Consider the following 22,685-nt stretch of genomic DNA (forward strand, 5'->3'; position numbering starts at 1 on the left):
ATCTCAAATTAAATGTGTTAGAGCATTGGACTATAAGTGAAATATCAAATATTGGGTAAGGTTTTGCATGAAAATTTGAACTAGTTATTTTTCAAGTATGTGACATGGGTATCTACTAGCTATATTTCTCTATCTCTACTAGAAAGAGATAAAGGGTTCATAGTTCTCTTGGCTTAGTGTGTAAAAACTAATCATGGATATTTTGTGTTCTATGGTGTAAGAAAAATACTTAATAAACTTTTGTGCTATGTCCAAGCATATTTCGATGTCATGTGGGAGATGTGAGAACCATTCAATAGCTTGTCCAACTAGACTACATGGAAAGAGGTGAATGGTATATGTGTCATTGTAAGAACCTCTAAACATGTTATTTACAATTTTCTAATGTTTCTCTTGGATCACCTTTCCCTTTGATTTTTTTTTTTAAAAATTTGGCATCGCATAACTATGAGGAAAGGATGGCATAGGTATGTTAGTGGCAAATGGATAGGGATAAATGTCCTCAAATGTGTATGTTTTCTCCATTCCTCCTATTCTTAAGTTTTTGACATATTGATACAAATATTGCATGTATTGAGCTAATATGTCTATGGGTGGGGTGTTAGGAATATTTAGGAAAAAAATATAATTACACATTGGAGAATAGATGTGTCATTGCGAGTGTTTCTTTAAAAATGACCCTATTCACCCAAGGAGCAGTGACAATAGCACCAAGAGTTGGATAGATTAGACTTTGATCACTATCAAATTGCAACCTTCCTCTGCATTTAAGATGGGTAGCTCCCTCGTATGATTAGGGTATTTGTGTTTTTTATTACTTTTCACCTGAAAGCACAAAAAGGATACACAACTAAAGATGATAGGAATATCAACCCCAATAGAAGACATACAACTACTAACTTAGATTCACAAAAGATTACAATTTACAAGGGGGTTTTGAGAATATAGATGTAATGATGGTGAAAGCAATCTTATGAATCCCAACATGCAAAGTGATAAGCTATATGAGTACATCCAAATCAAGATACCATGAAATGAATGTGTTTCTTTGCACCAAGTTAAATGCTCTACTTGAATGCATAAAAGAGTCCCTAATTTAGCATATGATAAACAAGTGATCATAATTCAAAAGGACAAATTGGACATATGAACAAATGCATTCTTCATTATCCTTTTGAGAATATACAAACTCGAAAACCCTTATACATCATATGAAACTAAAATTTATTGAAAGTTATCTCTAAAATTTCTCTAGAGTTTCCTCCTTTGCTATTAAGTGTCTCCCTTTTACATCACAAATGGCCTTGTATATATATTCTCAAGGAATAACGAACTTGTAACTACTTAGCATAACCACTCAACCTCTTTCCTAACTACTTAATATAACTACCCAATGTAACCACTTAGGATAACTACACAAGTAATCACTTAGAGTAACTACCCATTTACAAGAAAGTTAAGATTTGCCCAACTTTTACAAAAGTTAAGCCTAAAAGCTAACTCTTCTTTTGAAATGAGTGACATAGTCATTTTTTACATAAGAAAAACCTAAAATCTTTTAACTCTGAAGGAAAGAGAAATTTTTCCATTTTGTTGGTGTGAGCATCATGTTTCCTTCAAATGCACAAATGTCGAACAACATTTTTACTACTTTGTTGATCATTTGATATGAAAACTTAGCATGAACTATCTCTTTGAATCCTCTCACTTATCGAATCATATTTTCTTGGTGCACTCGCTTTGACATACTTAGACGAGTCACATGTGCTCTACCAGTTCAATTTTTTTGACAAAGTTCTTGTAGAATTTACTTTATGCACATTCCACATCATTCAAGTCCTTCCCTAGATGATGTGTTTGTAGGCCCATAATTATATGGAACAATTGAGCTCGGGTGTCTTTGATGCAAAATTTTGAATATTGAAAGGATACCCACATGTATGAGTGAATGCTAGAATATGTTTGAGTGTGTCTCATTATTTTAAGACTTTGAGTGCATCCTTACATAATCCAATTTATGCACATTTTGTAATTCTTTCATTTCATTAGACTTTGAGATTACATTTCTTTGCAAAATTTAAGAAACATTTCAAGCACACCATCTATGATTTCATATTTTGCATACATGTCTTTTATGACATTGCAAACCATGAGACCAACTTATCTTAGGGTGTTGTCTTTTATTCCACATGAGTTTGTATAACCAAAGTATTAACAATATTGGTTAAGATTCTATCTACGGATCCACATATTGCAAACCTTAAATCATTATGTTTCTTTTAGTGAGAATAAGTCTCTTCAAATCTTTTGATCAAATAATTGAATGTCTTCTTTGTGATTACACAACATGCATGTTGACTAAAGTACATCAATCCAAAATACCTGAAACACACTCTCTATTCTTTTGTGTTTTCAAGGAGGCCCATTCCATAGTCACTAAAAAAAATTTCAATGTTAAAGTGCATTTGAGTGTAATCCATCTTCTTCACATTCTACACACATGCCTATGCAAACAAAGTATTTAATTCTTGGAGGCATTTTTCCAAATATTATAGCACACAAAATGACACTAGCAAAAAGTGAAGAGTTAAACATACAAGTACATGAATTGTTGCATAATGGGTTGATTTGAGAGTTTAAGTCCATGTGTTGTACCAACAATATTAACACCAAAGAAAAATGGAGAATGGAGGATGTGTACAAATTCTTGAGGTATCAACAAGATCACAATCAAGTACAAATTTCCGTTACCTCGCATGGATGATATCATGGAATGTTTGGGTGAAGTTGTGTATTTTACAAAGATAGATATGAAGAGTGGGTACCACCAAATTTGCTTCAAAGAAGGAGATGAATAAAAGATTGCCTTTAAGACAACGGAAGGATTGTATGAGTGGTTAGTCATGCCTTTTGAGCTAACCAATGCACTGAGCACTTTCATGCGGCTCATGAATGAGGTACTGAAAGAATTTATGGATAAGTTTGTCATTGCTTACCTAATGATATGTTGATCTTTAGTGATACATTGGAGAAGCATATGATGCATATTCCTAATGTGTTCGAGAAGTTGAGGGGAAAAAATGTTGATAAATATGAAGAAGTGCAATTTTGTGAAGGAGTTGGTCTACGTGGGATTTGTAGTTTCAACAAAAGGTCTAAAAATGGACCCCAAGAAAGTGAAGACTATCCTTAATATATTTAATAGTTCAAGATTAAATATAAACATTCAATATGTTCTTCATTTTTCTTCCTAAACTCATCAACCAATCCAAAACATTTCTTCCTATAAACTAAACCATACACAACTCTAACCATTATCCAACAACTTAGTAACCATCATAAATCTTGGATTTCATCTCTTGAAATGAAACATATTTGATAGATCAATCAATCATTCATTGCTTGTCATAAACTGACCAATCCGATTACGCTATCTCACTTCAATCAATCATAACTCATCCAATATTATTGTGCATTACATGAAATTATTTATACAGTAACTAGATTAGAGACAACTTTGAGTCTTCCATACCAATTGTGCACTCTAACTTGTCACACAAATCAACCACACACTTGATTTATCGCTTGAATAGTAAATAACTTGACTTCCTCATAAATAGTTCATTACTAACTATCAAGTTGATATCAATGACAACACAACAACTAATCCAATCATCATCAAACATGTGCTTCAAGACATTTGCATTAGTTATGCCAATGACATGCACCTAATTTACTCATTAGTGTTGTAGTGTAAATGTCTCTTTCTTGACAATATTTCATTAGTAGATTAGAGGTCTATGCTTGGGAGGCTTTGTTAGTTGTGTATGTGGCTAGAGGCGAGAAGCAACTATAGTTTCAATATGGTGCATCACCCCCCTTTTAAAGTTTTTTGCAATCCTTCTTCTCTTTTCCTCTCAAGTTAGTAGTCTAGGTGCATCTAGATTGTAAAGAATTCAACCTTGTCTAGAGAGTCAACCTCACATTTCAAGTCCCACAATTGAGAGGTTGTTTCCATGTTTCACATGGTTGTCTAGGTCATTCATGCTCACCTAAGCATGAGTGCAAAGTTTTGTGACTAGGTATATGCAGCTAGGTAGCAACAACCAAACAATCACCTTACCTGCTCCCTAAGAAAGATGATCAAAATATCTAAGCTTTGAACTAGATCATACAAATGAAAAAAGTATAAAATGAGTAAAGTAATTTGCAAAATTATTTGAAATAAGTCAATATTTAGGTTACTTTCCATTTATCAAACTTTTGTTTCTATAAGTATATCCCTCTTAGAATATCCATGTAAATCCAATCCAATACTATATTTTTTTCACTTTCCCATACACTTAACTCCCCATCACACCCTTAAGTCACACTTTGTTGCCCTAGAATCCTAAATTGTGTCTACTCATATTATATTTATCAAGACCAGGTTGAACTCAAACCTAAGCCCCCATTTGCATGCGGACATGCTCTACCACACACTCCTTGTGGCTGAGGTTTATGGTTATTACAATTTGAGTGCAGTTCATTTTCTCCAACAGATACAACTAGCTTTGGCATGCAAATCAATTTAAGGATACATGTTGATTATTTCAAGTATGGATCAAATATCCACCCATTAGATATTACATTTCTCCAACACATACGAGTAGCTTTGACATGCAAATCAAGGATACATGTTGATATCTACAAGTATGGATCAAATATCCACCCATTAGATATTACATTTCTCCAACACATACGAGTAGCTTTGACATGCAAATCAAGGATACATGTTGATATCTACAAGTATGGATCAAATCTTCAACCTCCATGTCGTGCTTCACGTACTAGATATCTTACTACATTGGAACGTAACATAAAATTTTGACATTTTCAACAGTTGACTCTTTGTAAGTTGAGTTTAATGTTCCGATCTAACTACCAAGATGATACCAATATTAATGTTTATCTCACAACTTCAAAGCACAATGTATGTTCTATACTTATAAATTTACAGTCTTCGACATCAAAACTTTAAAGCAAAGAATAAATTCTATAAGTTGTACATTTCTAGTCTTCAAAATGGCTCAACCTATGCTAACTTCCATTTTAAAAAGTCTGCTTTGTTGAGACTACTTTATAGTGTACAGAAATACATATCAAGGAACATGCAACCTTCTGGTGTTGCAGAAATTTCCTACAACTTATAGAAAGCTGCAAGTCTAATACAGAAAACAACTCTTAACTCTTAGAGAAAAATGGAAACTAAATTAATGTGATCTTTTTTCCCTGTTTTATAAGCATATTTAAATTATTTTACAATGGATTTTTATGCTTTTGTCTGCTGATTCCCACCCCATACAATTCTAGACAAATTCAGTTAGAAAACCACAGCATTGTACAATGGGATAACAACAAAGTGTGGAGTATTACAAATTGCAGTCTTAGTCATAAAGACTATAAAACACAGTATTCCCTCCCTCACATTGTTAGTATGGTAAGGTCCTTTTTTGAAGCCTCTATGTACAAAAGAATAATCAAACATCATAGTGATAGTACTCTTCTGCTTCATAGACGGGCGAAGCATGGTAGCTGTGCTCACTAGTCACGGGGGTATGTACTTGTGATTGTCGCTTTGTTGGAACCACACTATCATCATCTCTCCATTCTCCCATTTCAGTATCGTCATCCTCTTCTGTCTTAAATATAGGGTGCAAATATGCATTTTTAAGGTATCTTCTGATGTTTAAATTTGCTTCTGTAGCTCGCTCCAATGTATCCTTTGCCATGGCTTCCTAAAATACGACAATAACATGTTAATAGTTTTAATATTATGTTTTATGGTCTCCATCCTGGGGCTTGTACAGCCAACAAGTGATAAATAAAACATGCCTCAAAGAATACAATTAAATATAAACAAAGAAATAGACAGCAATTTATCCGAAATTTTCAGTGGTTTTCAGTCTCAATCAAATTGTCCATTAGAAACTACAGATCAATGAATGGTTGCTAATGAGAAACTATAATTATAGATGTAAACTGTTTAATATTTCTATTGGGAGAAAGTACAAGATCAGCAGAACCAAAGAAGAATCGAAGTTTTACCTAAAGATGAACTTCAACTAGGCTCATACAAGATACACAACAACGAGATACTCCAGAAATATTCAAAGCTAATACTTATGATGGTAACAAGATATACATTCTCATTCCAAGGCATAATTTTCATCTAAAGATTGCAATCACAAGAAACTTAGAAAGTGAAGGCCATGACAAAGACATTACTCCAAAATTATTCTCTACAATTTGATAATTTATTGCCTCGCTTCTTTCTCAAAATGGGAGAACTCCAGCATATAGATTTGTGCACCCAACCATGAACTTCCTTTTTTGTGGCTATAATGCCTAAAAGCAAACAAAACTTACTACAAAATTAAAAACCACTGATGAACTACTTATGAGGAGATTGATTGTTGTTTTTACCATAAGATAATTAAAGAAACAAGGGAACCAACACACAATCATCAAGAGAATGAAAATATAAACTCTGAAAGCACACAAAATGCAATCAATATCATGATTTATATGCAATGTGTAAAAAATTTGTCAGAAACAAAGGAGAATAGTGGGGTACCTACATCTTCACCATGTGTTTATAAAGTCTAGTTCAACATGAAAGCATCATAACTAGCACTTGAATATTGGGGCCTCAAAGGAACCATTGAGACTTGCACAGTAGCCATCTTCCATGGACACAAAAACTAGTTTTTAGAATTATGAAGGGCATGTTCATTTAGTTAAACCATGTCCAGAAGAGACAATTTCTGCTATAATAGATCATTTTATATGAGCAATTGGTCTATATTGTTTTCCAACTATGGGAAATAGTTGGTCAGCAAAACAAATAATAAAAAATTAAATGCTACTAAACAACGTAAGTGAAGAAAAGGCAATAATATTGGATGATGAGATGCACATCCTCTTTGTCATGGAGAAATGTATGTATGTAAGTATTATGCATTCATGTGCATGTCCACGTGTGTATGTGATGCATTGTTATGGATGTGTATTTATGTATGCAAGGTTTGGACCTTCAGGTCAATTGATTTCTACAATATACGAGTGTATTTTATTCATTTAGATCTACTCTTAATTAATCTGCAATACTTTTTGTTTGTCTTCATTTAAGATTTCAGGTTATAAGTTACAATTGCAAATGAATGTAATCGTACTATATCCAAAACTCCATTCCTTCACAAGCCTTCCAGATTTTCCAGTCCTAAGGTGTCTTTAGGTGAGTCCACAAAAGTGTTTCATTGTGTTATTTGTGTGGGCTCATTCTTGTTTTACAACCATGCTTTTCTTTTTGGACCCTTCCTACCTCATTTTGTTGATTATATTTTTGTAGCACAGAAGTTATCTATTGTCATCAACTATGTCATTGTTCCAATGATTATGGTTGATTCTAGTTTGGACTGTTGACTTCAGCTGTTCTAATGTTTCAATATTATATCTTCACAGTGTCCTAATGCTTAAACAATTTACCGAAGTCTTTTTCCCAATCTCCTTAATGGCAGATTAGTAAAATAAAAAAATCTAAAACACAATTGTTGAGGAATGACAAGAGTAATATTATGTACCTACTTGGTTAGCTTATGTTTGTCTACAAGTGTAATGTCCCCTCTTCTTGGATAACTTACAATTGACACATTTTTCTTATTTTCTTACTTTCAAATTATTGTGCATGAGCTAAATAACAGAAGATATGCACCAGACCACTTACTTCTTCAACTCAATCAATAATATATTTGGAGAAATTATTTGATCTATCAATTGTTATGTATTATCAAGGGTAATAGTTGTCTGATATGTGATGATCCTTCCTTGGGTAACTTGAGAGGTTAGGAATAATGCCTTCTTACTTATCAAATGCTTTTTCTCAGACCAATGATAGACGGTGTATATTTTGCAAGTTTCTTAGATAAAGTTATAGGTATATGCAAGAGGTTATAGTATTAATATCAATCTCTATTATTGGTGACATATGCCAGAAATTTCTTGTTCCCAAACTATCGGTGGTACTAGTGAAGGCTATCGAATAGAGTTTATATTGATGCCAACACGTGAGCCTTCCCTTAATGTTATTTCTTCACTGGCTATAGAGTCGATGGGAAGATTTTGGGTTCCCTGTTCTGTAGCAATGTGCTCACTAAATTGTGATATGGTAAAAGAGACATCACTGTTTTGACAGTCTTATTACAGTGATGCAGGCTTTAGTAGAATTGATCCTGCAATAGTCGTTATTGATTACTCCTTTACTGTCCGTCCCAGGCTTTAATAGAATAAGTTTGCATGTATTTTAATCATTTTAATGTTGTCAACAATAAAGTGTTTCTGAATCAACCCATTTTTGTTCTATATTTCCTGAGATATGCTTTTGCTTCAAACTCTGCAGTTATTAAGGATGTTCAGTGTCAGCAAGACAAAGTTGTTTACTTTTTATTCCCAATTCCAACGCTCAGCATTCTTGTAGTTCTTTTCTAAACCATTATAGCCATAGGTCTTCCAACGTGCAAGTTCTCTTTAAATACTAATTCTAAAGAGGTCCAAGATGTTTGTAGGAAAAAACAGGTTCCAAGGGGTGGATCTCATATTCTCTATACAGTGGTGGATAATAAAAGTGTGAGAGGTGTGCTTAGCTAAATCAAGAAGATATAATCTACCAAAATAATAGAGCAGAATACTTCATTTATTTTTTTGCTACTTGTCAGTTGTGATCCTGGCTATGGTAAGTTGGTAACTATATTATTCAAAATTACTTAACTCACCTCCAGTGGATATCTTCGGAAGGCAGGTTCAAAACGAGATTTGCAATACTTGTGAAACCAAATTGTCAATACTGGAAGAGCAAGAAGTAGAGGCGTAGAGTTTGCTGCTTCTTTTGTGCTTAGTAGCCCAAGCAGCAGCAGTTGAGAAATCACCATGGCAGCAATTATACGGCCATGAACATGAGGCCAAAATGCTGCCACACTCTCGTACTGCTGGTTGTACACATTGATTATCTGTAAAAGGCATAGAACACTAATCATAAATTTATAACCATAAAAATATAATAACAAATAGCAAGAAAAATTCATATCTTGATGAAAGAAACATGCATAATCCACTATGCACGGTAGAATTTGCATCACACAATTGACATTATATTCTGCTAGATATGATATATAATTATTCTCTTCAAAGCCTCATAAAAATTCAATTGAAATCTATATTGAATAGACAAATTTTTAAAAGTACTGACCTGATGTCGATACACAAGATATGCAAAACCAAAGAAGATGATAACAAAAGGAAGAAGTATCGGTGTAATCACTGCATAGACAAGCCCAAGCAGAAAGTATAGTTGCAGTTGAGGCAGGGCTTCTGGGAAGCCCACACTACCAGGATCCATTGCCTTCTCCCTATCCTTTTCAGTTTTTACTAATAGCATGTTCTTCAGATGGTAAATGATCAACGGTTTTAATCGAAGAATTTCACCAGCAATACCAGCCCATCCATCAACCATGATATAAGTTATAAAAAATGTTGCTTTCATTGGGATAGAGACTCCAATAGTCTTTGGAATTCTGCAAATGAAAGACTTAGTCTTTAACTGATAATAATTTGTAAACAACCCTAAAAGTTATGGCAATATTTTTGCCTATACATAGTACCCAATGGAAAGGAGTTTAAACAAATTATTCATGGTTCATTGACATTTTTGGAGAACACATAAAAAAGGAATATACACATGTTACTACATAATCTAGGAAAGGAATCTAACTCTTTTAATTCAGTTTCAAGATTAAAGAAGCCAACTACTACAGCAGTAGTCCTACTAAAAATCCAAATAATGAAATAATAGTCCTACCAGAAATTTCAATGCAGAGAGCTGGAACAATTTCTATGCCAGAAAATAGCATATACAATTTATTTTGTACCAAATAAGATCAGTTAAAGCTTGTTCATTGTTTGAAATATGAAGTTACCCAAGAAAATCCTATGTTCCATGAGTACACATACCCACCCTTGAGTTGTCCTCATAGTTCACTATCCCTGTTCCTGTGCCCCCAACCCTTTACCCATGCAATTTTCCTAATCAAAATTGCTTATATAATTATGGGGATTTTTTAGGGTGTGCTCTTTACATGTTTCTGCATCCCCACTAAAAGGTGACTTTGTTGAACATATGCAATTTCTCATCCCATAATAGAAGCTATATCTCAAGGTTATTATTAATGTTATTGTAGCTTTGGTCAGAATCCTTCAGGCCAACATAGATAACATAAAGGTTGTAATAATATAATTATTGTGATATAATAATTATATTGATAATATTATTATTATATTATTATTGTCATTATATAACTATTTATAATAATAATACAATTAAATAAATTAATGGGGCCACATATGAAGAGTGGTGACCCTTGGTGAAGGGGCACCACCAATAGGTGTAAAGGAGGATTGAATCTTCCTCTCTTGGCAATTAATGTACATGCAGATCTGCTTTAGAGTGGGGGGGGGAAGATGATAAGTGTTTATTGTCTATGGTTGGGAGGGCAACAATGATTGACTCACTAGCCGTGGTCAAATGAGCACACAAAAACAAAATGGTATTAGACTGTGTCCTAGGCATACGAGACTTCATAAAGACAATGACTCTAATCCAGAATAAGCAGAGATTCTTACAAATAGAAGTATTAATATTGAAGATCGATCACATCCTTTTCATTTGAGTTTAACACTTGCAATATCATTTAGAGGCTATGGCAATATCATTGAGAGGCTGCGATCATTCAAGTATTGTTGATGGTGTTATGGAAAGGTGATATACATATCATGAAACATCTTATACAAGGATTGGCAATAAGGCAAAGGCGATACACATGGCGATCCATCATTTCATTGAAAATATACATTGCAAATTGTGCACAGAGACTTCACACTGAAGATCGATATTCATTCCAGATTTAAGATCAATTCCAGATCACACTTAATTATGCAAAGAATTGGGACTTCCTGCCATTTATTGACATTAAGATTATGATTCATCAAAATCCTTTATCTGCTTGAAATTGCAGCCCAATCACATACATATGGATTGCACTATACATATTCATTCAATAGAATTTGGCAAATTGAAGGCTCTGAATCATCTAGATTTGAGTTGAAATCTGTTGGGTGGTGAATTACCTACCAGCTTGGAGATTACTGCACTTTGGACACCTTGGATCTAGGTAAAACTTTGTTTACAAGACTCATTCTTGCATCCCTTGACAAATTCAGCACACATATTAGGTTTGAAAACTACCGAACTTGGTCATATATGTGGCATTAAGAAATAGAATATACATTGAATCAAGTTGGCATTTGTGGGTCTCTGCCAAAATTAAAGATGTACTCTTAATGGTATCAAAATATTGAAGCTGAATACAATAAGTCGTGTGAAGATGAATACAATAAGTTGTGTGCTTTTATTACTACCAGATGAAATCATGTCTAAAACAATGATTTGAATATCTCCGTGCACAACACTAGCATCGATTCAAATAACAGTGTCGTTATTGTGGAATTCATAACGGATACTCAATTGGATGAATTCTTTTTCTTAGAGATGAACACTCGACTTCAGATGGAACACCCTGCAACAAAAATGATAATAGACCAAGACCTTGTGGAGTGGTAGATTTGGGTCGCAAATGAGGAGCCCCACCTTCCACTTGGCAGTCCCAAGTTTCCTGTATTGGGAATGCTTTTGAGGCTCGAGTCCATGCTAAAAATATTCCTAAGGTATTTTTGTCTACAACTAATGTTTTGAATCATTATTGCCCACTGTCGGCTTATCAACAAACATTTAGAGCTAAATTTGGTGGAGCACTGGATGTTGTTTGCATCTGCATGAGGGAACAAGACAAGAATGGGTCATCTTTATTGTGGCATACTTCACTAGCATTCCACATAAATTGTGAATTGAAGTGCGACTTCGAACTGAAGTAGAAGAGTGAAAGAGTTGATATGAACGGGGTGCCTGTGGGAATTCTTGTATCATATAAGAAAAATGCTGCAAACTATGTGGAGATTGAAGATGTAGACTTTCTTGGCATTACAACTATAGGAGATGATGTTGTAGGTATCTGGGAAAGAAAGTTTTGCACATTGACAGACTAAACATGAATGCAAGTTTAACAAAGGACTCCACTGAGCACATACATATTTGGCATGGTAACCATCACCAGCATTTTACTCAAGATATGCAGATGAAACATCAGATTGAAGAGGATCTTATGGGTCAACATCATTAGTTTTTTGATACAATCATTATTAGTGTTAAAGGAGCAATGACTGCATTCTTGGAGCAAGATATGCTTCTGTGTCAAAGGAAGAAACTTTAGTAGACATCCGAGGATCAATTCATATTGGTTCAGAGGGAGTAGACAATGTCAAGATGGTTTCTCTAGCAATCGGAAAGTTGTAGCAGCGAGAGAACTAGAGTTCACAGGATGGAGTTCCATGGCTTTAGGCTGGAAGACCTTTATGTTGATACCTAGGTTGTGATATTCCTGGATAGATGGATACTTGGTGAGGTTGGGATTCACCAAGAGTGATGTTGATCCCAACCTTGTATTTCATGATAGTTCAAAGCATGTGGAGATCAAATATAACTATATTAGAGATATGGTAAAAAATGTTGTTTAGTTGAGGTACATTAGCAATGATGATTAGATGGACGATATTCTCACCAAGCCCGTTGCCAAAGTAAAGATTATGCATTTTCGAGACAAGTTTGAAATTGTGGAGAATGAAGCCCTTGCTGAGAGGGATCTCAACATCGTGATTTTTTAAGATGTGCTATAATGCATTCTTCTCTGTGAGAGAAACGTTCGAGGTGCAAGCCCTTGTTACTGCATTCTTCTTTGTGACGGAGAAATTTGAGATGCAAGCCCTTGTTAATGCATTCTTCTCTGTGAGAGAGAAGTTTGAGGTAAAGCCTTTGTTCCACCCTCTGGGAGCAACCATGGTAGATGTCATGTGAGAGACTCCATGACTTAGCACAATGTTTATTCAGCCTCTCGAGTAGCCATGGTGAATGTCAATGATGACATCACATTGAGTGATTCCGTGATGCACAATTGTGCTCATTTGCATTTCCATACATTGGAGTAGCCATGATGGATCCACCCTCTGAGAGTAACCATGGGGGATGTCATATGAGAGAATCCAAGACTTTGCACTTGTGATCATTCACCCTTTGGGAGTAGCCATGGTGAACATCATGATGAGATGACGACATCACATTGAATGATTCTATGATGAGCACTTATGTTCATTTACATTACCATTCATGGGAGTAGCCACGATGGAACCACCCTCTGGGAGTAGCCATGGTGAACGTCATGATGAGATGATGATGACATCACGTTGAGTGATTTTGTGATGAACACGTGTTCATTTGCATTTCCATTCATGGGAGTAGCCATGATAGACCCACCTTCTAGGAGTAGCCCTAGTGGCTAAGAAAGAGTGTTAATGTTGTTGTAGCTATAATCAAATTTCTTTAGGTCGACTGTAACAAACAGATTTTCATATCTAAATTAAAGACGGTTTAAACTATAACTCCCAGCATTTATATGGATAACTAAATCCTTTTCACATGACATTAACTGCTTTTAACAGTTAACAAAAAATAACTAAAATCACATTCAATTGAAATAACTAAATCAACAATTAACTATTCACTACTGTATTCATATTCAGCTGAAATAAATAGATTAACGATTAACTAGCATAACTGTATTCATGATCAACTATAATAACTAGATTAATGATTAACTATTCATAACTGTATTCATGTTCAACTGAAATAAGAGATTAATGATTAACAAGCATAATTGTATACAAGTAAAGTAAATGCTTAACAAGAAAAGAAAGAAGGAAAGGAACATACAAGTATCTATGGAGGATCTTTAGTTGGTTGTGCAAGCCTTGGCTTTGGTGAGAGGAGAAGCATTGACATAGGCTTGACCTCCCAACCTTGGACCATACTTATCCCCACACATTCTATCAAATTAGAATGGCCCTCCCTACCTCAGGATCGGGCTTGGGATGTTCTTCAGTCCAGCCACCTGAGCATCCTAGTGTTTTGAGTGTCTGCTCAGTTATGAAATGGACATGCTTACATAACTGGCACTACTGACATCAAGTGATCATCAGATGGCAAACATGCCTATAAACTACCTTGGCCAAGGATTTCCAATTGGGTTCAATGATGCGATCACTACCACTCAACTTGACATTAGGATTCATAACAAAGATGAGCATGAACTATTAAAGATATTTCATTTAAGGTATTCTTGTCTAATTTCTCTTTTGTTTTCTTGTAGATTTATTCCACCTCTTCACCATTTCATGGCTACCAGCCGGTGAGTCCTAGTTGCTTTAAAATTATGAGCACTCTTCTCTTTTACACCTCTTCACCATATCATGGCTATATTGCCAGTGAATCCTAAGTGTTTTGGAAAGGTTATGAGCAATTTGCTCTTAATATCTTTTATCATAATTTGAGACCACATAAGACTTGTTATTGTTATCAAGTAACTTCATGGAGGTTTTTACACATTTTGAGACTCCTTTTAAAGAGATATTACTCAACTTTTTTTAAAGATGATTTTGGACATAATGAGAATAAAAGAAGAAAAAAAATAACTCAATATAATTCTTAGGGAACAGTCAGCAAATTGCATAATATAATCACAGTCATAGAGGAAAAGACTCCTAAGCTTAGCCGGCTGTAGTGGAATATGCATTCAAAAGGATAGAAAGGTAACTCATGCCCTGATATGTATTCTCTGGAGAACTTGCAATTTGATCGGCTCCCTCTCGTTTCTTTAGTGCTTAATCCTCAGTGTCCTAGCCGGAAATACTTGCTCGGTTGAGTTGAAAATCACACAAACTGAACAAGGTTTTAACAAAGGTAAATTGTAGATGTATCAATGGCAGATTGCAGACGTATCAAAGGTAATTGCAGACGTTTCAATGGCAGATCACAGATTTATCAATGGCAAGATGTAGACGTATAATGCAAGGTCGAATTGGTTAATGAGACAAGGGAAATCTGAAACGTAGCACGGTAAGAAGTTCGGGCACCAAGGAAAAAGGTGATCCCGTCTCTCCCTCACGTCTTCCATATATGGAGAGTGATCAAGACTCCTTGGCTTCCTTCGGTTACAAAAGATTAAAGCTGATTCAAAATTCCAAGTATTAAATCGATTATGAAAAGAGAGGGAAATAAAAATGAAATAAAAAGTTGAAAAGAAGAGTTGGAAGGATTATAATTTTCAATATTATAATATTTACTCATATACGTTCATGTAAGTATATCAATGGGGTGACATCATTAAATTACATTATTATAATTTATTGGTGCCATTTCATTTTTATATTTATATGTACGTATGTAACTATTTATTATAATAATATGATGAAGATCAATTAAAAATCTCTTGAGGTATGTTTTATATTTCAAATTAGATTATTTTATGTTGACTTAGATTATTTTCTTAATAGCTCATGCGGTCCCAAAAATGTATCCTGTGATCAAGTTGTTGCGTCCTTTCCAAGGAAGTTTACAATCATACCTGTCGATCGTGATGACTGAACTAAGTGAACATCTCATTCCAATAATCTCATTTAGCAATGCTTCCCCCCTGTACATCTTCCCCTGCAATCACCCATGAAAACACTTTCGCCATAATAATATTTTCATATAAACATAATAATCGTTATTTTAAATCAAGCAACCGCTTATCATCTAATAACAGTTAATGGTTAATGACCATCTTCATTAACAGTTAATACAACATCTATAAATAACTACCTATATTCACATGATCATGAAAGGATAATTCGTTAAATCCAACGGTTATGAACAAGTTTAAAATTAGGTCAAAAATTTGGGATGTAACACCGACATAGATAACATAAAGGTTGGGATATTATAATTATTGTGATATAATAATTAAACTGAAAATATAATAATTCTATTATAATAATAATATAATCAATAAATTAATGGTGCCATATTTGAAGAGTGGTAACCCTTGGTGAAGGGGCAACACCAATAGTTATAAAGGAAGATTGAATCTTCCTCTCTTGGCAATTAATATACATGCAGATATGCTTTAGAGGAGTGGTAGGGGAAGACAATAAGCATCTATTGTCTATGGTTGGGAGGGCAACAATGATAGCGTCATTGCCCGTGGTTAAACGAGCACACAAAAATAACAGTTATGGTACTAAAAGTGGTTCTTGTACAATAAGAGACATAAGATATAACTAGAACCATTGCTGCAATGCCCCCATTTTGAGTAAGCATCATAGTCAATGCATATAGCCTATCACTAGGTCCTTGTAGGCTAATACTAGTGATTAGAGGACCTCATTGTGGAGATATTTAGCTCACCAAAGAACAATTGTGAGTGTGTATCTCTCCAACTCTCCATTTATTTTAAAGCTAGGTGGTTCAGTGGGTTTTGGCTCCGTTTTGAGACTTTCTATTTATAGAAGTCAATGGATGATTCTAATGAGATTAGATGATTTAAAGGAGTTATATGATGCTTTTAGATGGTATTTCTAACTTTTGAATTGGGCTCCAAGATTCTTGGAGGGAGCGCCCATTTTTAGAAAGTCAACCAGTTGGGATCGTTCATCACATTTCATCATAACAATCGCTCCTATGTTGTAAGATTTCATCTCAGCGTGGTTGGGCCATTATTGCAAAGTTAGATACATTATTGGTTAATTTCAATTATGTGCACTAAGGTTGTCATTTCTATTAAAATTGTTTAAACAACACCTTAGTGTTATAGCTCATTGGAACTAGGCTGAAAAGATTTAAATCATTGGCACATGAAACAAGGACCTTGTGTGTCAAAATATCATTATATTAATGAAAATGTCATTTTTAGAGCAATGGAGGAGTTTAAATTAATAAAGTGACTTTCTTATATGTCAACTTTAAATTATAACTTAAAGTTGTTCTTGGAGGGAGATATAATAAATCATTATATTTTGAACTTTGTAACCAAAGAGGCACGCATGTAAGTTATGTGAGGTGTGTACTAGAAGATTCAAGCTCAATTTGCATTTGAGATTTATAAATGCATTCAATGCAACAATCTATTGTGCATTTGATATTATTGAATTTGTGTGGTGAGGAAATTGCAAGGGTTTTAAGGAGATCGTCTTGCAGCTATTGGGAATTGTTGTTGGTGTTTGAGCACTTTGAGCCAGCATTGAGTTGGTGAATTGTGTCTATTGTTTTGGCCAGCATTTGGATGCACTTTGGTGGTTATTATTCTACATTGCAAGGCTGCAATCTGCATTCCAAGGTTCTGTGATTTGCATTGGGCCGCCATTATTGTCTACAGCAGCCAATGTCATCATTTTGGGCTGCCATTCTCATTTCCAAGGCAGTCGTTTCTTCCTGGCAGGATAGTGTTATTATCCAAGGACCTGCATTGGGGTTAGGGCTTGTTTTGATATTGACAAGAGCTGACGTTCAGCATACTTCATCCATGGCAAAGATAAAGATTAGTTGTCGATTCCAATGAGCATTTACCATGTGAGGATAAATTGCAGCATTTTCTTTTAAAGAGGGGTAAACACTTTGTCCCGGAGCTATAAATCATGAAGCCACAAATGAGTAACCTCATCCCCAACAGGGTTCGAATTTTAATGGCATGCACAATAACCCAACTTAACCATCAAATATGCCAATGCCAGTAGCAGAAATCACAGGAATATTAACTTTAGATCACTGCCATTATCCTGAACAGAGAGACATTAAGAGTGGCAATTTTACAAAAGGGAACCAAATTTTCTGTATTATATTTCAAAGACGGGTTTCCAATAGATTACTTTCATGTCAAAGTGTCATCCCCCGCCAAAAAGGCTACCAGATGGCAGCTTTCATATAATTTATATGACAGCAATTGCAAGAAATCAGTCTATATTGAATCATGGTATGTAATGTCCCCATTTTTTCTAGCATTGAAGTTTCAAGGATTAGTCTATTATTGTGATCCTCATAGGCTAATTATTGTGGATAGAGGGTCTTTTGTGGCAGTGGCTTGGCTTGGGAGGGTCTTATCTTCTCCACATCTTAGTAAGCTATAAGTTGGTCTTCGTTTGGCTCAGATCGGACTTCGTTTGGGCTTAGTTTTTGTGTACTTACTATTTGTGGTAAGTTGGTATTGATTAAGATGGACCCTTTCTATTTTTGGTAAGTGCATTTGGTCACATAGAGAAATAATAGCTATGACTCTTATTTCAGATGACATATTTAAATAATGAATATTTTGGGAGTTATTATATTTTTAGTGGCCAAATTATTATTAATTGTTAAATGGCTTATTATAAAGTTATAATTTCACTTAAGTTGAGAGTTGAGTTATCATTGGAAAGTGTCATTTATTAATTAGTTAAGCCAAGTCAAGTGAGAGAATCTATTGGAAGCTTCGAATTAATGTTGTATGGTGAAGCTTCTTGAGTGAAGTTACATTTTTGGCAACAAAAGGGAATCTGGAGGTTATAAATACAAGCCCATTTGTTGAGAAAAGCATGCTTGGATATTTTATTTGCTTTTAATGCCTTTGTGGTTTTTCTGAGTTCTGATTTTTTGTGCCCTTGCTAAAGTATTAGGGTTTGTAACTGATTGTTCATTCCACTACTAAGGTATAGTGGTTTGATCTAAGGGTCAGTAATTCATCTTCAGTTGAGGTATTGTAGTCGTTCTTTTCCCTTTTGTTTTTACTGTGGCTGGGAGTTTGTGAGTTTCTCTCTCCTACTGTATCTATTGTGATTTAGGAGTCATAGGCTGAAGTTTATATTGGATCTGTTGTGAGAAGTTTTGATTTCATTTGATAAATCTGAAGCTAGAATTTGGTGGAATTAAATGCTCAAATCCCACTCTTGACCTGCGATCTGGAAGAATAATTGTCGTTGCTCATTTAAGGCAGCGTTGGGCATTGATAGTGGCCTGCGATCACTCCAAATAGGCCTGCACCGTTTCTTTTTGGCCTGCGTACCATATTCAAGCTTGCACGTGAATGACACTAGCCCTGCGTTTGGGATTTAGAGGTGGGTAGTTGAACCTAGATATCAGTGTCTGCATTTTTGGGAGTTGTCTTAAATTTGACATTGCCAAGTGTATCTCTAGCTATCATTCTACAAACATTGGCCAACGTGGTTGTGGAAGGGCTATGATCAGACTGAAGAGAGGTTGTTGATCAATTCAAGGTGGAATTCATAACACTAAGTCAAGTTATTCATTTTCTTAAATCAAGTTCCATTTGTTATTCCAATGTTGAATCTTGTGCTTCAGATAAAGCATTAAATTTTGTGAATGTAATAAGCGCTGAAGGTTTTGAGAAATAAGTAAAGTTGTTGAAATTTAAAATATATTGAGCTGGTTTTTCATTAGACATTTGGTTGGCTCTTTCTTTTGAAAACTATTTACAATTAAGAAAATGTTTCAGTTCGCAACTAAAAAGCTTGAAATCGGAACCGTTTATTGTCTTGTTGGAGAGCTGGCTTGCAAACCGTTTGACAAAATGTCAAACCTCTGATTTGCTTAGGAAATTGTGTGCTTAAGGTATATGTTTGAAGCTATAGCCAGGTTGGGGTTATTAAAATGGTATCAAAGCGGTTTCCTACCAGCCTGCAGGAATTGGGCTTAGTTATTATTTTGGTCGGTGCTTACTTCTGAGATTGTCAGATTAACTTTGTGATTGCTATAGTGACATGGATGATGACAAGAGATTCATTCCAAGTAGATATTATACTCGCAGAGGATGTACTTCTTTGCCTAGGGATGGAGAATTTGAGATACAAGGTATTATAAAACAGTCGGATGATGCAGTTGTTGGCATGAGTTCCCAGGATTATGCATTTGATGGTGATGTGATGATAGTGGGAGTAAGAGCATGCAATGATACAGTCATATCAGCGTTGGTGCCTACTTCTGCACTGATTGAGCCATCTATGGAGGAACTTAGCAATATGCATGTAGTTGTTGATGTGTGTTCTGATGATGGCACACGTTGATGATTATGAGTTTTCATCAACAACAGTTTTAGTTCAGTTTTATGTGGTGGCAGTTACTATTGTTCCTATGTCTACGTATTCTGATGTGCCTACACCTATTGTTGATACAGTTGGCATGAGTGCATATGGTTCGCCTATAGCTACATCTTTTTCAGTGGTTATTGGTGATGATCAAGATTCCTGTTCAATATATATCATATGGGTGGATACAGGGAAGAAGAGGATGCATAGATCTTCTATGGAGTTGCCTTCTGGTGACATTCTAATTTCTACATCATTTGCACAAGTTTTGGGTGTGAGGCTTCAGGACATGTGGTTGGCCCTGATGATGTTGGTTTGCAATTGGTTTAGTGCCTGCAAAGATGTCACACGCTTCTTCATTTGGGATCCAGGTGGAGGTTGGAGTTCACTGTACTGCCGGATTGCTTGAGGAAAAGCAATCTCGGGGATGGAAGACTATAATGTCCCCAATTTTGTCGGCATTAGAGTTTCAAGGATTAGCCTATTATTGTGATCCTCGTAGGCTAATTATTGTGGATAGAGGGTCTTCTATGGCAGTGGCTTGGCTTGGGAGGGTCTTATCTTCTCCACATTTTAGTAAGCTACAGGTTGGTCTTTGTTTGGCTCAGATCGAAATTCGTTTGGGCTTAGTTTTGTGTACTTACTATTTGTGGTAAGTTGGTGTTGATCGAGATGGACCCTTTCTATTTTTGGAAAGTACATTTGGTCACATGGAGAAATAATAGGTATGACTCCTATTTCATACGGCATATTTAAATGATGAGTATATTGGAAGTTATTATATTTTTGGTGGCCAAATTATTATTAATTATTAAATGGCTTATTATAAAGTTATAATTTAACTTTATAATTTCACTTAAGTTGAGAGTTATCATTGGAAAGTGTCATTTATTAATTAGTTAAGCCAAGTCAAGTGAGAGAATCTATTGGAAGCTTCTAATTAATGTCGTGTGGTAAAGCTTCTTGAGTGAAGTTACGTTTTGGCAACAAAAGGGAATTTGGAGGTTAAAAATGCTTGGATATTTATTTATTTTTGTTGCCTTTGTGGCTTTTTCTAAGTTCAGATTTTCATGCCCTTGCGGAAGTATAAGGGTTTGAATTTTTGGTTGTTTCATTGGATCTACAGCTGAAGTATTGTAGAATCAAAATTGAGATTTAATTTTGGGATTGCTTTACAAATAGTTGTTGATTTAAAACTATTTGTTAATTTCTCCTACTGTTTTACTGTGGCTAAGGAGAAGATTAATTGTTGGAGCTGATTATTTTCCAACCTACTGCTGAGGTATAGTAGTTTGGAATTTGAGTCTTGTGAATTAATTTGGGAGTCTTCCATTTCTGCTCCTGTTGTACCTTGAAAGAGAACTACTGTGCTGGAAGTTTGTGATAATTCTTATTTGCATTTGGGAGTTTGATCTTGTGAGGCCTCACCCCGACCCTTCGTAGCCATAGTTGATACATTATTATTTTAATACTCACGACTCGAGATGTCGAGACATTATCAGATACTTAAACATATTATATTATTTCATGTTGTGTGATGTTACTTTCAGATATTTTAGTTTGTCATTTAATGCTTTATAAACATGTATGTTGACGAAATAAGTAAATGCAGGATTAACACTTTGATTAAGAGATTTTAATGATTAAGAATATGAATAGGATGAGAGAAACCCTGATTGATTTATAGATGTATGTTTTAATTTATGTGATTCCCTGATACGTATATACATATGTGCATGTGATTTTATGGGACTACTGATGTGTGCAATGAGTGTGCAAGATATTTTAGCCGAGAAATCCGACGGAGGAACGGAACTGATCCCTATGTGCTATTTGTGGAAACCTTGTTGTTCATAACTAAATTATATTGTGAGATGTATAAATGTATCTTTCCGTGATCAGTAAATGTTAATGTTCGTAATTGTGTTCTTATAGTGTCACTTGACACTCGTGAATTGGTTATGCTTTTTAGCATACTAGCTAGGGTTAACTGTGTAACCCTTGGGCCTAAATTGGGTTAAGTTAGTGACCCTTTTGCTAATTTGTTCCTTAATCGAGTTTAGTCACCCCTAATCCGGATTAGTGCTTAATCTACATTTTGGAGTTGTTAGTTGGTCAAAAATATTCCTAGCATTTGTTTGGTCCCAAATTAATTCCTAAGGCCTTAAAACATGAAATCTTTATACCCAAGGGGTATGGGTATGTGTTGGGGGCATTTTCCACCCCCTAAGCCCCTTTTGTTGACTTTTGAGGTCACTCAAAAAGTCTATTTTTGCCTTTGTGCGAAAATTGAAATTGGTTACCATGAGTTGCATAACCTCAACTCCACTTAGTGGTTAGCCTTAGGATTGGTTGAGTTAAAAACTTCTAGATTTTTATGTGAGTGGCGGAAGTTATTGCTTTTTTTGGTGGTTGAGTTTGGGTCTTATTTAGAGGCTCTTCTTGGAGTAGTTTTGGTTGTTGCCCAATCTCTACTTTTAGAGAGGAGTCTTAGAAGATTGAAGGCAAGGAAGGAAAGCTCTTCTCAATTTGATCAT

General features: G+C 35.0%; 1 protein-coding gene across 1 annotated transcript in view; it reads right to left on the reverse strand.

Moving 5' to 3' along the window:
* Nucleotides 1-5,230: 5,230 nt before the first annotated feature.
* The window catches only part of LOC149532328 (hyperosmolality-gated Ca2+ permeable channel 1.5-like), a 189,633-nt gene continuing 172,178 nt past the window's right edge, over nt 5,231-22,685 (reverse strand). The window contains exons 9-11 of the mRNA XM_089807485.1: nt 9,284-9,608; nt 8,811-9,044; nt 5,231-5,777 (exon numbers count right to left, since the gene is read on the reverse strand). Of these exons, the coding sequence (XP_089663611.1) occupies nt 5,520-5,777; nt 8,811-9,044; nt 9,284-9,608 (817 nt within the window). The 3' untranslated portion in view covers nt 5,231-5,519. The remainder of the gene's footprint in view (nt 5,778-8,810; nt 9,045-9,283; nt 9,609-22,685) is intronic.

The sequence above is a fragment of the Cupressus sempervirens genome, chromosome 10 (genome assembly GCF_028749045.1).
Source record: "Cupressus sempervirens isolate cs-2001-9-10 chromosome 10, ASM2874904v1, whole genome shotgun sequence".
Taxonomy (NCBI): domain Eukaryota; kingdom Viridiplantae; phylum Streptophyta; class Pinopsida; order Cupressales; family Cupressaceae; genus Cupressus; species Cupressus sempervirens.